The sequence below is a fragment of the Poromitra crassiceps genome (genome assembly GCF_964638095.1).
Source record: "Poromitra crassiceps genome assembly, chromosome: 25".
In the NCBI taxonomy this organism is placed as follows: domain Eukaryota; kingdom Metazoa; phylum Chordata; class Actinopteri; order Beryciformes; family Melamphaidae; genus Poromitra; species Poromitra crassiceps.
In genome coordinates, this window is record NC_139649.1 from 13,706,884 (window position 1) to 13,722,214 (window position 15,331).

The following is a 15,331-nucleotide window of genomic DNA, read 5'->3' on the forward strand; positions in this document are numbered from 1 at the left end:
AAGCAGCTATAAAACTCTGGCAACATTTTTCTGGGTATCAATAAAAGTGAAAAAACAACTCTCCCACTAGACTCTGCTCATGTGGGATAGGCGGGGCCAAGAAAAACACTACTGCGTAGAATCTATCGGCACCGGCAGTAGGAGTGGAATAAACGTTTTCGGCACATGCGCTGGGTGAGCAACTTTCATTGGAATTAATGAGCCGCCATCTTTCAACACCGTATCCAGTTCTCTTTATGCCTGTAGTGTGTTTACAAAAAGAGTCCACAATACGGTTTACACATTGCAGCCATTTAAATGTATTACATTTCAAAGTGCGTACTTTAATTGTGTATTTGCTTGAGTTATGGGGCGGTCACATCTGAATTGATCCAATATGATTTCTCTTCAGGATACTGTAGCTAGCTACCATGTTTTCGACAGTAAATTACACATGTGAACAACTTTGCATTCATCTGTATTCATTGTTAGTAATTGGTTAAGTAGCTAATTGGCTATCAGCTATCTGGATCTTTCCTATTTAGTTAGCAAGTTATGGAAGCTAAGTAGCAATCAATTGTCTCTTTCTAATCTTAAGTATACATTGCAACAGAGAAACCATGAAATGTGCGATCTACAGATTATGATTGATGATATTATGATATGATTTTTTTTAACTGCATGAAGGCGAAGTGAAAAATCAATTTGCAATCAGAAGCGATTGTTTTTAGCTGTCCTCCTTAGCGTGGTTTTTGATTGACATCAATAATTTCCACAACGGTTTGTGCTAACGTGAGCGCGCCTTTAGTATGTCTTATTATGTTGTTATACATTTAGTATCAGTGAGCTAGAGGGACACACATGCTAATCTGCTACTTTTAGCACCAGATTAGCAAACATCCACAAATCAGTAGCCTGCAAAACCTGTTTTAAAATATTTGTTTTCCACTTTTTCCAACAAAATAATTATTTTCCATTCTCTTCATTTCACTTTCTCCTGGCCTCCCCAGTCTGGATGACCTGGTGGTGGGAGCTCCTATGTTCATGCACCGTGGGTCTGATGGGCGCCTGGAGGAGCTCGGTCGGGTCTACGTGTACCTCCAGCGGAGCCCTCTGCTGCTGGAGCCCAGCCGTCCCCACCTCAGCGGGCCCCAGCCCTTCAGCCGCTTCGGCACCTCCCTGGCCCCGCTGGGAGATCTCAACCAGGATGGCTTCAACGGTATGTGGGGGAGGAGGAGCAATGAACGGCCAAAATATTTGTTTCTGGGGTTTAGACATAGAGGTTTGGTCTTAATATTGTAATCTTATTAAATAGCAGATATCAGTCAGTCAGTGTGGTGCTCCTCTGATATGATGAAAGTTCCTCCCTGACTGTCTGGATAACCTGCAATAAATTAGCATTTTCCTTGTACGTTATTAATGAATTAATTTAATTTAAGCTTATTCTACTTCGCTTATTCTAAGTTGCTCTGGATCTGAGCATCGGGCTAAATGCCTAAAATGCAAATGTATTGAGATATTGGAAATTTAGAGACGTGGGAACAGTGACTTACTGTACAATCTGTTGTCGTTGGTCGCTATCAGACGTGGCCATTGGTTGTCCCTATGGAGGAGATGACCAACAGGGATTGGTCCTCATTTATAACGGACACGCTGGAGGACTGAAAGACACGCCTACACAGACCCTTTCTGGCCAATGGGCTGCCAGCTCTTTCCCCGCTAGTTTTGGCTTTGCTATCCGGGGCAACAACGATCTGGATCATAACGGGTACCCAGGTACTGCGGAAAATAGTCCAACTCCAGGTCTCTATTTAAATAGAATCAAGTTGTTTATTATTTTCAAGTAATCTACTTTGCCCCTTACAGATCTTATTGTTGGCGCTTTTGGGGTTGACAAAGCAGTGCTATACAGGTATGTTAAAGCACATAGCAGTGTAATGACACATATATGAACCAGTAAACATGCTGCTCTATATAGGAATAGGAATTCCTATTCGTTCTCCATGATCTGTCTCTTCCATCAGGGCTCGACCAATAGTAAATGCCAGCGCATCTCTCACAGTGCAGCCTACCATGTTCAACCCGGAGGAGAGGACTTGTGAGGTGTCCAATGGGAATGAGACGATGGCTGTGTCTTGGTATGGAAACCCTCTCCATATATCTTTACAGGGAGATTATAAACTGTTTGATCCAACATGATGTTAATGTGAGGGGAAAGTGTCTTTCATGGTTTAACACAACTTTTAAGAGTTAGTTCAGAAGCACTCAATAACACAGCATGAAATATGTCTTGCATATTGTTATGTAACACACATCTTTAATTTGCGCTTTCCAAAGTTGACCTCATGAGAATGTCCAATGACTTCATGCTTGACCCGCCTTTCCAGTGTCCTGTCCAAGCTGCTTCACACTACACACCCAGTGTGTCCTTAGCTCCAGTGTAAATAGGGGGAATTCACCCTGCTTTCAATCTCAATGAAGCTCTTTCCGCAAATTCACTTTAACCGTCATATTAAATGTGGAACACTTTTAGACAGCTGGAAGGGAGATTTGCCAACTGGCCGATATTTCAGTATCTGCCTGTAAGGTTGATACAAGTAAGTGTTGTTTTTGTCTTTATTGGTGTTTTTCGCTGCCCTGGAAACAAGGAGACAGCAAAGAGGAAGTGGAAGAAAGTTAAGGTGGAGTAGCTGGTAACACTTTATTTGGATTGTCCGCCTACAGAGAGTCTACTACAGATTATTTGTAACATTCCAACAGCTGATTAGTTGACATTCAACAATTCGGATGATCTATGCAGTGATTCTCAACCTTTTTCATACATTTTAGTCTCTCGGCCCCAAATCTGAGAATCTTTTTATTTGTTAGACATGATTTTATCCAGAACTCCATGACTATCTATTGCAGGGGTAGAGAGATCAGTGAAACTATGATCAAAACAGTCATTCATCTACATTCTATTAATTGTTCTTGTAAATTAATTTTGATTCATCGATTTGCTGGGGACCCCCTGGGATGCCCTCAAGGACCCCACGTTTAGAACCACTGATCTGTTATGTGACAATTCATGAACATACAGCAGCTACTAGGGATGCACCGATGTGAACATTTTGGCCGATACCGATAACCGATATTAACATTGCTGGTATGGCCGATAACCGATATTTACCGATGTCGATATGATCTGTATAAAAACACATTTCTATGATAATAACATTTTGTGCGTACTGAAAAACACATGTAAACCTAAACACTGTGAATTTGAAAAAGTTATGCATTTCTTTATTACCAAAACATTTGGAAAAGCCCTTAAATCACAATGTTTCCTCTCAATGGGAACATTTTGGCTGATACCGATAACATTGCAACATCGGACCGATGCCGATATGTTAAAAAATGACTAGCATCTGCCGATACCGATATGATTGCCGATATATCGTGCATCCCTAGTAGCTACATATTACACTATAGGTGCAGGTGGTTGTTGAACGTCAACCAATCAGCTGTTGAAATGTTACAAATACTGTAAACTCTCTGTAGGTGGACGTGTGAGCGGGTAGCGTTATAGAGAAGAGAAAAGGTGGAGGTTGTAGAGGAGCAGTTAAAAGGTGGAGGAGGAGAGGTCGTAGAGGAGCAGTTAAAAGGTGGAGGAGGAGAGGTTGTAGAGGAGCAGTTAAAAGGTGGAGGAGGAGAGGTCGTAGAGGAGCAGTTAAAAGGTGGAGGAGGAGAGGTTGTAGAGGAGCAGTTAAAAGGTGGAGGAGGAGAGGTCGTAGAGGAGCAGTTAAAAGGTGGAGGGGGAGAGGTCGTAGAGGAGCAGTTAAAAGGTGGAGGAGGAGAGGTCGTAGAGGAGCAGTTAAAAGGTGGAGGAGGAGAGGTGGTAGAGGAGCAGTTAAAAGGTGGAGGAGGAGAGGTCGTAGAGGAGCAGTTAAAAGGTGGAGGGGGAGAGGTTGTAGAGGAGCAGTTAGAAGGTGCAGGAGGAGAGGGCGTAGAGGAGCAGTTAAAAGGTGGAGGAGGAGAGGTTGTAGAGGAGCAGTTAAAAGGTGCAGGAGGAGAGGGCGTAGAGGAGCAGTTAAAAGGTGGAGGGGGAGAGGTCGTAGAGGAGCAGTTAAAAGGTGGAGGAGGAGAGGTCGTAGAGGAGCAGTTAAAAGGTGGAGGAGGAGAGGTTGTAGAGGAGCAGTTAGAAGGTGCAGGAGGAGAGGGCGTAGAGGAGCAGTTAAAAGGTGGAGGAGGAGAGGTCGTAGAGGAGCAGTTAAAAGGTGGAGGAGGAGAGGTAGTAGAGGAGCAGTTAAAAGGTGGAGGAGGAGAGGTCGTAGAGGAGCAGTTAGAAGGTGGAGGAGGAGAGATCGTAGAGGAGCAGTTAAAAGGTGGAGGAGGAGGAGAGGTCGTAGAGGAGCAGTTAAAAGGTGGAGGAGGAGAGGTCGTAGAGGAGCAGTTAGAAGGTGGAGGAGGAGAGATCGTAGAGGAGCAGTTAAAAGGTGGAGGAGGAGGAGAGGTCGTAGAGGAGCAGTTAAAAGGTGGAGGAGGAGAGGTCATAGAGGAGCAGTTAAAAGGTGGAGGAGGAGAGGTCGTAGAGGAGCAGTTAGAAGGTGGAGGAGGAGAGGTCGTAGAGGAGCAGTTATGAACATGAGAGAGGGTGGAAAGGAATGACATTCACTTTGAATGAGATGGTGTTTTTGGCATGGGGAGCCTTTACACAGCGTGAGGCAGGATCCACTCGCCTCACACGTGCACATTCCTGTGAGCAAACACAAAAGCAAGGCTTGTGTGTACAAACTTCATGCTGTAAACAACAAATGTACGCTTTAAAGCACATTCAGGCACACACATCTTGGTGAGCGCAACGTTCAGTAAACGTTGTGCAGTGTTAACCACACCGAGGCCCCCGAACTACTGAGCAACAACGTCTAACGTGTGTTATTTACTCAGTGATCCACATTGCATGTGTGTCTGTGTGTGTCTCTGTGTGTGTGTCTCTGTGTGTGTGTCTCTGTGTGTCTCTCTGTGTGTGTGTTGTTCCTGAGAGGTTAGCTCGCTATGCACGTGTGTAAACTAAGTCTCTCCTTTGGATTCTTTTCTGTCTTCAACCTCCAGTGTCAGCATCGCTTTCTGCCTGTCGGCTAATGGCAAGCACCTCCCCTCTCATCTAGGTGAGGCGCGTGCGTGCGCGCGCACACACACACACGCACACGCACGCACGCACACACACACACACACACACACACACACACACACACACACACACACACACAGATGGTCCCTATTACCTTGATTTTTTTGTGTGTGTGGCCACAAGTATGCTGGACCTCACTGCGGTCAATTTGGCAGTTAAGATTAAGATAAAAGAACAATCACGTAAATACAGGGTAACTTGGTGGGAGAGTATAGAGAGAGTGTGTGTTTACGTGAGGCAGTGTGTGGGCCTGCATTGTGTGTGTGCGAGTGTGCGCGTGTGTTTTTGTGTGCGTGTGTGTGTGATAGAGAGAGTGTCGTGTGTTTACGTGTGGGAATGTGTGGGCCTGTAGTGTGTGTGTGCGTGTGTTTGTGTGCGTGTGTTTGTGTGCGTGTGTGTGTGTGTGCGTGCACGTGTGTGTGCATGTGTGTTCTCGCTGTATATTTGTCATCATGTGTCTCATTGCAATGTACGGTAAATGAGTTTATAGCTATTAGCCTGTACTTGTTTCTGTACTGTAAGCTTTGTTGAGAACAAATACTGAATACATAGAGGTGCTCTATCAGAATAATGTTGGCCATGTGTGTACAGTATATAGGCTACATGTATATTTGCATGCGTGTTTGTTTGGGTATGCATACATTTACATGTATTTTCACATGTTTTCGTGTGTATACTGTACATATCAGGTTAGTGTATACATGCATAGCTGTATAAATAATGCCATGCCTACAGTGTGCTTATTTTGCTGTGTGTGTGTGTGTGTGTGTGTGTGTGTGTGTGTGTGTGTGTGTGTGTGTGTGTGTGTGTGTGTGTGTGTGTGTGTGTGTGTGTGTGTGTGTGTGCGCGCGCGTGTGTGTGTGGTGAAGGCTTTGTGGTGGAGGTGCAGCTGGACAGTGTGAAGCGGACTCACAGGGAGGCCATCAGGAGGACTCTGTTCCTGGACAGCCAGCAGCCCAGCCTGGTCCAGACCTTCAGCCTGGCCAACGGAGGACGCATCTGTCACGACACCAGGGTCTACCTCCGGGTCAGTCACGCTACCTGACTCTGTTTCCATCCAGCTGTCAAGCAAATCTTTCTGCGAACTTCTGAAGTGTAGTAAAAATAATATTATGTAAATTAGGTGGTCGGGGGTTCCATCAGCTGGATTGAGGCTAATATAGCTTCCATGAATGTCAATAAAAACTCACATTTGCATGAAAAATCACACCCAGGTGTTGGAAGTAAGCAGTGCAGGTTTAGGAGCTGTCATATAAGCTACTCCTGATTGCGCTATCCTCTCGCGCTACAAACGGACACACATGTCACGTATAGAAACGGCTGCGCCGCTTAAAATGGAAAGAGTCTTTGAAGAGAATTGATTAGTATTGGTTATTATGCGAATTTATACTAACCTATTGTTCTCTAGAGTCAGTTAATATTCATATTTCATGCTTTTATCTGAAGACAAAAACAAAGAAATGCACTAATGCGGCGAATAATTCCCATAACCACAACAGAGTTAGAGATGTTAAGGCATGTTTGGAGAGCATTGTGGACCGATACTGTACAGACGTTTCAGAACATCCAAAGCCACTTTCGAACTGTTTACCGTGCTGAGCTGTGCAACGGGATTTTTGTTTTGCTTTGAACGAGTGTAAAACGTTTTGAGGAAATAAAATTTTGCTGTTTTCACTCAGTTTTGTTTTATTCTATCATCATAATTAGATTAGAAAAGAAGAAGAAGAAAAAAAGCTTTTGAGGTGATGCAAAACTAGCTGGTGTGCTAAAGTGCTTAAAGGCATTTCTCAGGATTTGAGGTAGCCATCCCAGGTGCTACATGGTCATGGGGAGGGATAGTTCGAGGAAAACACAGAGACGAAACTGCTACCAATCTTCTCGTCACACTGCCGTCCCCTCGACTCCATCGGCGCTTTCATCCATGTATTCTTTTAATCTCTCTTTGAAGGGGCCACAGTCATTCCGGCTGGTCAATCAGAATTCATGTCACATGTTGGAGAAATTTAAAACAGACGTCATGAAATGCTACATTTACATTTCACTATTACATCTGTTTTTGATTTTGGGATAGCACAGCTAGCACGACTAAACCACGGGCCATTCCACTTTCCCCCCGGCCCAGTTACCTGTGACAGAACATTCATAATGTACAGTCGAGCCTCATTCTGCCCGGGCCCGGCCCATTACTTGGCGTTTCCCCCAAACCCTCTGAACTCGTCTGAACTCCTCTGAACTGTCTCCTCGAGTGTCATATTGTCCAATGTCCACTAGTCTGAACCTACTTAGATTTCAATGTTGAGAACTGACAAAAGAGTGTATTCATACATGCCAAGGTTTTTAGATCCATGGAGACACAGTAAACACTACATTATAATGAATATGTGTTTGTTTTGTAACTTCCTTAGTCTTTATAATCTCTTTCTTTAGTAATGTCTGACATCGTTTCATCATTTCTCTCTGCTGCAGAGTGAAGAGGAGTTTCGGGATAAACTGTCCCCCATTTACGTCAGTCTCAACTTCAGCCTGGACCCTCTCGCCCCACTGGAGCAGCATGGCCTCAGTCCTATCCTCAATTACCAGACAGCACAGTTTATACAGCAGAGGGTGTGTATGCTAAATAGTTCAACTCATAACACAATACCCATATGCAAGGTCACACAGCATTTCACATAGATGCTACATTCCATTCGAAATACGAAGTTGGATATTCCCGACGGGTAGAAACTCTTGTATGTAAAATCATGCGTACCACATTCCCCATGATTTTGGCAAAGTTAGCCAGCTACAGTAGTTAGCAGAGAATGTGCAAGTTTACATTTCAGATGTTTAACCATTTATCACACAGGTGTTTTGATGTAATGGTGAAAATTAATCTTTTTGAGGATTACAAACATGTTAGGCCGATAACACATTTGTAGCTGGAATTCCGACTTGAAGGGCTGCATCGTTGCATTCTTCCTTCGATTTCCGAATTTTCTATGCTTTGTATGAATATAAAGTAGGCTACATTCCCATGCTAACATATAGACCAATAAGACCACACGCTCTATTAAACACAGATCAGGCTATTTGCCTGCACACCATGCATTTTCTGCACTAAGACGGTCGTCACAGATAGGCTAGTACCAGTGGAGTGAACACAGCGGATGGTATTTTTCATTATTTTCACAAGGCTATAGGCTACCAAACAATCAGAACTCCATGTAGTGTTGTACATGCGGCACCAGCTTTGGCCGCGTTAACTTCATAAATATCACACCGCATCTCCCGCTGTTTACATTTTGCGCGCAGGAAATGTATTTGCACGGCAAAGGAGGGGGTCAGAGAGGCAGCCATTTTGAAATTGACATCATATGTAGGGCTCCTCTGTAGTGCCGAGCCCCACATGGTTAGAGGTCGAGGGTCAGCCTTGATAGAGCAGGAAGTGAATGACTAAACCCGGGCCCCTTTTTTCTTCTTTCTTAGTTTGAGGGTGTACGGAGGATTGGCGAGTCATGGCTTTGCACAAACACAGAGGCAGGACTGACAGCTCTGTATGGGTGGGGCGGCTTTGAGCGCACACATCTGGTTGTGGTTTGTTTATGTATGTTTGCCAGTGGTCTCCTCCACCAGGCAAGAGCCAGACCCAGAGCACGTGCATATGTTTATGTGAGTGTAAGTTAAAAGGTGGTGTGTGTGCGTGCACGTGCATGCGTGTGTGTGTGTGTGTGTGTGTGTGTGTGTGTGTGTGTGCACACCATGTGCTTGTAAGTGTATTTTCTCTTTAAAGGAATACACAGTTTTCAGCTCGGAAGCCCTGACTTTACGGCAACTATGCTATTCTATTCTATAAGTTCTATATTCTATATCTAAATTCTATACTACTTCTTCTGCCTTCTCTTCATTTGAAAGGAATACACCATTTTTGGGAGATTGGAGTCAAGTTCGGTTTCGTGGTTATGTGATAGAAACACCAAAATGATCAATGTTTCCCCCAGTAGATTGTGGTGATCCATGGAAATATTTGAACATAAACTATGTGGAATGATATCAGCTCCATGCTGATACTTTACCATACAACTATGTTGAGTGAAACTAGCCCACTGTTAACACCTACATGTAATACAGTCAATAACACATCTGATTTACACATGTATCTAGCAGAAGCTAGCGTTTGTCTAGTGCCCTTGTGAAGAAAGAAAAACCTTAGACCAGCCAAGCTGGTTATGCTGGTGGCAACTTCTGCTGGTCTCTCTCTGACCATGAAGAATCGTGGAGCTGTAGCAGGTGATTTGGGGGTATTTTTATGCTTACGGTAATGGTATATAGCTGGCCTACCAGCCTCAGTGATCAGAGTCCATGACCACCTTCACCAGCATCATCTCTGCCCAGCGAAGACCAGCAGTGCCCATCACAAATCAACTCAGGTTTGGTCTTGGCCAGTGGTTCTCGACTGGTGGGTCACGGCCCAGGCCATTCTGAGTGGAAAGAAAGAAATAAAAAGTTCTACTCCTTGAGGACGCCGGCATCTGCGGCCGATATTACTGTCTTTAGAGGCTGTAGCGTTGGTACCATTGGTACCAATCTTGTCATGCTAGTGTAGCTTGTTGGGGGTAAAGGTAAAAGGGACTAAATAATGCTCAAAATTTAGGCAAAATTTGGGGGAGGGAAATATCTCAAATTTGGGGCGCGACTTAATGACTAAGGAAAAATATGGGTCATCATGGCTGTTTTTTTGTTTTTGTTTTCAACAAGATCTCAAGTGTAACGTTTGAATCTACAGGACATAATAAGAACCACTAGGAACCTTACTAAGAGATGAGTACTTTGGATACTGCTAGTGGACTGCTATCACTCAACAACATAGTAGTGTATGCTAAATTGTTAGCATGGACTCCACTATCACTCGCAAGTGTTAGCATGGAGCACTGCAGCCAACAATCTACCGAGGACACATGGATGACTTTGGTGTCTATGTTCTCATCACTTTGGTTGACCAACAACAGGACGATCTAATCAAAAGCCTGGTGTGTGTTTCTACAAGAGTCCTCCTATAAGAACTGTCAGGAAGATCAGTACAAACCAAATGGGAAAGCTTTTCCTGCTTATTCCTACATGGATCATCTGAAGCATTTTTCAGGCTCTATCTCCTCTCATCCCAGACACATGGATCAAATGGATGAGAAGATTGAGAGATGAAAGCGAGAAAGAGAGAGAGAGAGAGAGGAGAAGTGGTTAGGGCGGAGGGGAAGATACGCCTGGAGGGAGGGAAGATACGCCTGGAGGGAGGGAGGGCACCCCTCGGTGTCGGCATGTCTATTACCGACCTCTGTGTGCAGGCTCTGTCTGGCCGGTCGGTGTTCACTGACTGATGGCCCCCCGAGTGAACGATAGATAGCACCAGGGACTTGAATGAGGAATCGCCACTGAGACTTGGTTGAACCATCTCGCCAGGCTGGCGCTTTGCACTCCTATAGCCCTCCTCCATCCATAGCATTCTTTTGGAGCATAATGCTTCCCATATGTCAGAGAGACAGATATTGCAACAATGGCGGTACGGTTCACTGGGGCTACATAGGAGGAAGAGAAATGGTGGCGAGACAGGAAAAGAGAGAAGAGAAGAGAAAACCCCCCAAAAAAAAGAAGCCAAAGGAATCTGATGGAAAAGACAATATCGTCAAATCAAATCACATTCATCTTATATTGTGGTGGTTGTTTTTTGACCAAGTCATCTGTCAGAGAAGACTATCCTCTCTCAAATGTGAGCTTTGCTTTTCTTTGTCCCGTACTCTTTTTGATCATGGCTTCTCCGCAACAATGAACCATTTAGATGGTATTTTTCATCCCTTCATGTTTTCGGGTTCTGCGCTCTCTTCTCTTCTCTTCCACATGCAGCACATTGCGTTGTTCCCGCACACATGAAAAGGATACAGTTTTCATGTTACTTCTTGGCTACTAGTTGTCGCAAGTGTTGTGAATATATTGAGGATATATATCATATATATACTATATCCATTCTTATCCTTTCATTAAATCAAAACTGCTGGGTGCTAGGCTCTCTAAACACCCGCTTCCCTGAAAACCTCTCTCTCCATACCTTGGTTTTCATCCCTCCTCTTCTCTGAATACCTCTCTCTCTCTCTCTCTCTCTCTCTCTCTCTCTCTCTCTCTCTCTCTCTCTGTCTCTCGCTCTCTCCCCCGTCCCATCCGACCCCCGGTCCTTTTTCAATCTTCTCCCCCATTGATCTCTCCACCAGGCCCAGATTCAACTGGATTGTGGAGAGGACAACATCTGCGTCCCTGACCTCAAGCTGGCTGTTTATGGGTGAGAGGAAATGACCTTAACTGCTCAAATCACAATTACCTGATTCAGCACAAATGAAACAAGGCAAACATTTTAATTCCAGACATTTCCATATAAATACGTTTCTGTTTTGCTGCTCACGTTCACCTCTTCTCGCCAGCCTGGTCTTGCCAGCCTGGTGAACCTGACGCATCTGCGAGCTCACGTCTTAATTTGCTCACCAAGTATTCATCTTATATCCAGTTAATGAAAGCTTTTCCATTTGCTGTTCTAAACAGCCCCAGTGTCTGGTAGCTGTTTCCTGGGGAAAAGGAAGTGATGCATTTCACGTTTCCAGTTTGTTTGGAATCAACAGAAGAAGATTATTATTATGATTATGATTATGATTATGATTATTATTATGATTATTATTATGATTATTATTATGATTATTATCTGCAGTGGTGGCCCAATGGTTAGAGAAGCAAGCTTGTGACCGGAAAGGTTCAATCCCCGGGACCGGCAGGATAAATCTGAGTGGGGAAAGTGAAAGGGCAGCGCTTGCCCCTCCCTCATTACCACCACTGAGGTGCCCTTGAGCAATGCCCATAATAACCACAACCGCTTCAGTGGAGCTGCTCAGTGGCCAGCAGATCTGACCGTGGTTGTACTGGTCAGCTTCCAGGTGTGAATGTGAACAGGGCACTCCTGAAAAAGAGAGCATTGCTCTCAGTGAGACTCCCTCTGTATAAATAAACGTAAAAAAAAAGTCGTCTGGACCTAAAAGACCTTCAATCGATCATCAGCTCCAACTCCATTCTCGTGTCAGTTGTGTCAACAATAACCGCGGTGCACGGAGGCGGAAGTCTTGGCGCGGACATCCACTCTACAGCGGAAACACCAAAATATCAGCAACTCTGTCCCAGAGTGTTATTAGTCTTCAGACTGATAGACTCTGGGTTCCCAGTTTGGGTAGTTAGACACTCATGCATCATGCATCAACACAAACAAAAGGAAAATTGTTGCGTCAGTTAGATTTAGCTAGACATAATTCTCTGTGAAGTCCTCTGAGACATGCTTGTGAATTATGGATATACAAATAAACTTGACTTGAAAAAGATGTCACACTACTAGACACACTGTTTGATTGACAGGCGAAGATGGAGACTAAATCAAAACAACACCACAGCAATGAACGCTTAGCAACAAAGATTGAGACCCGAAAATTAGCTGGCTGTTACCGCTTAACTGTAGCTGCAATTTTATTTTTTATTTTTTCTTCTTCTTCTTCTTTTTTACAGAGTCAAATTTCCGGTAGTACTTTATGGCTGGCGGTCATACGGCATTATTAAGCACATTATAAGCATATGAGTGCATTATAATGATTATAATTAGAGCATCATATAATAAACACAATTGTAGAGCTTGGATACTTAGTTTATGGGGTACTTTTATAAAGTTAATGACATGATATTAAATGCAGTGTAATGGAATGCATTTCTGACGACTATATTGAAAGAAAGTTTATTTTTGATTCTGATCATCTACAGTACATCCATCACACATGCACTTTGAGTAAAGTGTTCAATTTTCTAACACAGTGGGGGAGGAAAAGTACTGTAGCACTTCATCCCCTCTCCTGTGACTGAAAAGACAGACAGTTTGAATTCACAGAGAAAGGAAGTAAGATGAACGATAACAGCCAACGAGAGAGGAAGTTTCGGAACGATATACAATGTACGTTTTGGATTTGGAAAAACCCGGCCGCGGCCAGTTCTCCGACACGGGGCACTTATGGCACCAATTACAGGACATTGTTTACGGCCCCGTAACACGGCCCTGCTCTCCAGTACCGACGGAGAGAAAGATTCCCCCACTCTTGGCTCACTCACACTTATTAACATTCATCAATCTCGCGTCCTGTTTGTGACGGGACGTCAGCCAAGTATTTGGCAACGACTGTGTCCATTCACAAAGTGAGCGCACACACAAACACACTCGTACTTTCTCCTCCTCCCAGCCAGTTCTGCCGTGAGGGATGTTTTGCATTACGTCGCCATGTGATTTCTCTTAAGCGGCAGAAATACACTCCGTGTTAAAAGTCTCCCATGGAAACTCAAAAATCTGCATTCGGAGTCGCCGCATGCAGGATCAAACTTGGAAGGGTTCAGCGCTCTTCTTGTTGAGCAGAATTTCCCCTTCCCTGACCCAAACAGTGGGGATGTTTAGCATTCACAATCTATTCCTGCTCTTTGAGTTGTGTCCTCTGGCCCTGAATCGTGCTTTCATAAGCTTCATAATCCACTGTTCTATTTCCCCAACAAATGAAACTCAATCTACGTCTCGACCGCGCCGCAGACTTCACCCCGGGTTTCCCAGCATCTGCAGAGTGTTCGCTGACAGAGTGTCCATGTTGCTTCCTCCACGTTCACTAAACCGGCCCGGGCCTAATTGAAATCATCTGGCAGTCGTCTCACCTAGCGATGAGGGGGGCGGGGGGGGGGGGAGGGGGTCGCCGCGTCCGGACCTTTGCAGACAGAGGGGGGGAAGGGATGGAGGAGGAGGAGAGACCGCCGGGTCTGACCCCCACAACCCGACTCGCCCCTTTTTGCTCAATAGAAACACAAATTTACGATGGTGTTCGGAAGCGTTGCGGTGGGGGGAGGGTCGGGGGGGGACGGGCGTGGTGGAGAGGATTTATCTCCACGCTGAACGTGTGTGTGCGTGCACAGGGGGTGTCACTGTGAACAGAGCAGAAGGAGGTGGGGGGTCGGTTTCCTGAGACAAATCATAGTGATTTGATTTGGGGGCCCGCGGACAGATATGGAGCAGGGAATGGCCCTCGGGGAATATCTAAAACTGAGATGTATTTGTCTGTAAACACTTCACAGCTTTTCACTACATTTGCATTTTGGGCATTTTAGCTCTTATGTAAAGCGGCTTACAATGAATGTAGCAGTAGAGGAAGCCTACTGACTGTACATGTATGTCCTCACATCGCCAACTCTATGATTGAAACGCTATGGATAGGTGACACTTAAAAATAGAAGAAAGGAATATTTTGTACAATATTTTAAAATCTCAGTTTGTTTTTAGTTTGAAACAATTGAAAGTTATATTTAGCCTGGTATCCAGCCCCATATGAATCGCAGTTGTCAGCACTCTGAAGGATTCATTGGGGCTGGTTACCAGGCTAAGTAAGTTATATTGGCCTTGGAATCCAAACTCGGGTAGTTTGGGTAGTTTCTACAAAAATTAAGGCGGGGTAATGGGTCTCACTGACCAATAAGAAGCAAGCGCTGCTTTATTCTCCTCCATGCCAATCAACATGTGGCTGTTGAAATGAAAAACTGAAAAATGTTGTGTCCTTGACCAGTGTCTCATTCATTCATTAATTTTCTTTATCTCAGCATGCATTGGTTGCCAGTCCATTACTGGGCCAATATTTCAATTTTCATAAAGAATTAATAAAAAAATAAATAATAATAATCGTAACAAATTGAGATTTTGAAATATTGAACTAAATGTTAAATCTTTCTATTTTGATCAATGTTACACAGAGGATTCTTTGAAATTGAGTGACAGTTCTGTGAAACATGAGCGCAGGTCTTATCTTACATCCACATACTAGCTGTCGGCAGTGGGAAGACGGAAAGTCAGATTTTAGATTAGCACGCACAAAACAGTCATAAACCTTGTTAGGCCTTTTTTTTCCCTACAGTTTTCAACGAAGGAGACAAATTGCTCACGCCTCTGTTACTCAATAAAGTCAACACAAGAGACATAACATTTATGACTGGATCAGATAAGTTGGTAGGGAGTCTCAAAGAGGCCATTTACACCTGGCGTTAACATGCGTTTTCTGCCATCAGATTGTATTTTATCACTTCAGCCTGATTCCATTTACACCTGGCGTTAAC

General features: G+C 44.2%; 1 protein-coding gene across 1 annotated transcript in view; it reads left to right on the plus strand.

The window, feature by feature from the left end:
• The window catches only part of LOC310798217 (integrin alpha-5-like), a 57,328-nt gene that overhangs the window by 29,444 nt on the left and 12,553 nt on the right, over positions 1 to 15,331 (plus strand). Inside the window, exons 12-19 of the mRNA XM_083660697.1 lie at positions 990 to 1,198; positions 1,564 to 1,755; positions 1,846 to 1,891; positions 2,004 to 2,117; positions 5,071 to 5,126; positions 6,019 to 6,176; positions 7,616 to 7,753; positions 11,386 to 11,453. Of these exons, the coding sequence (XP_083516823.1) occupies positions 990 to 1,198; positions 1,564 to 1,755; positions 1,846 to 1,891; positions 2,004 to 2,117; positions 5,071 to 5,126; positions 6,019 to 6,176; positions 7,616 to 7,753; positions 11,386 to 11,453 (981 nt within the window). The remainder of the gene's footprint in view (positions 1 to 989; positions 1,199 to 1,563; positions 1,756 to 1,845; positions 1,892 to 2,003; positions 2,118 to 5,070; positions 5,127 to 6,018; positions 6,177 to 7,615; positions 7,754 to 11,385; positions 11,454 to 15,331) is intronic.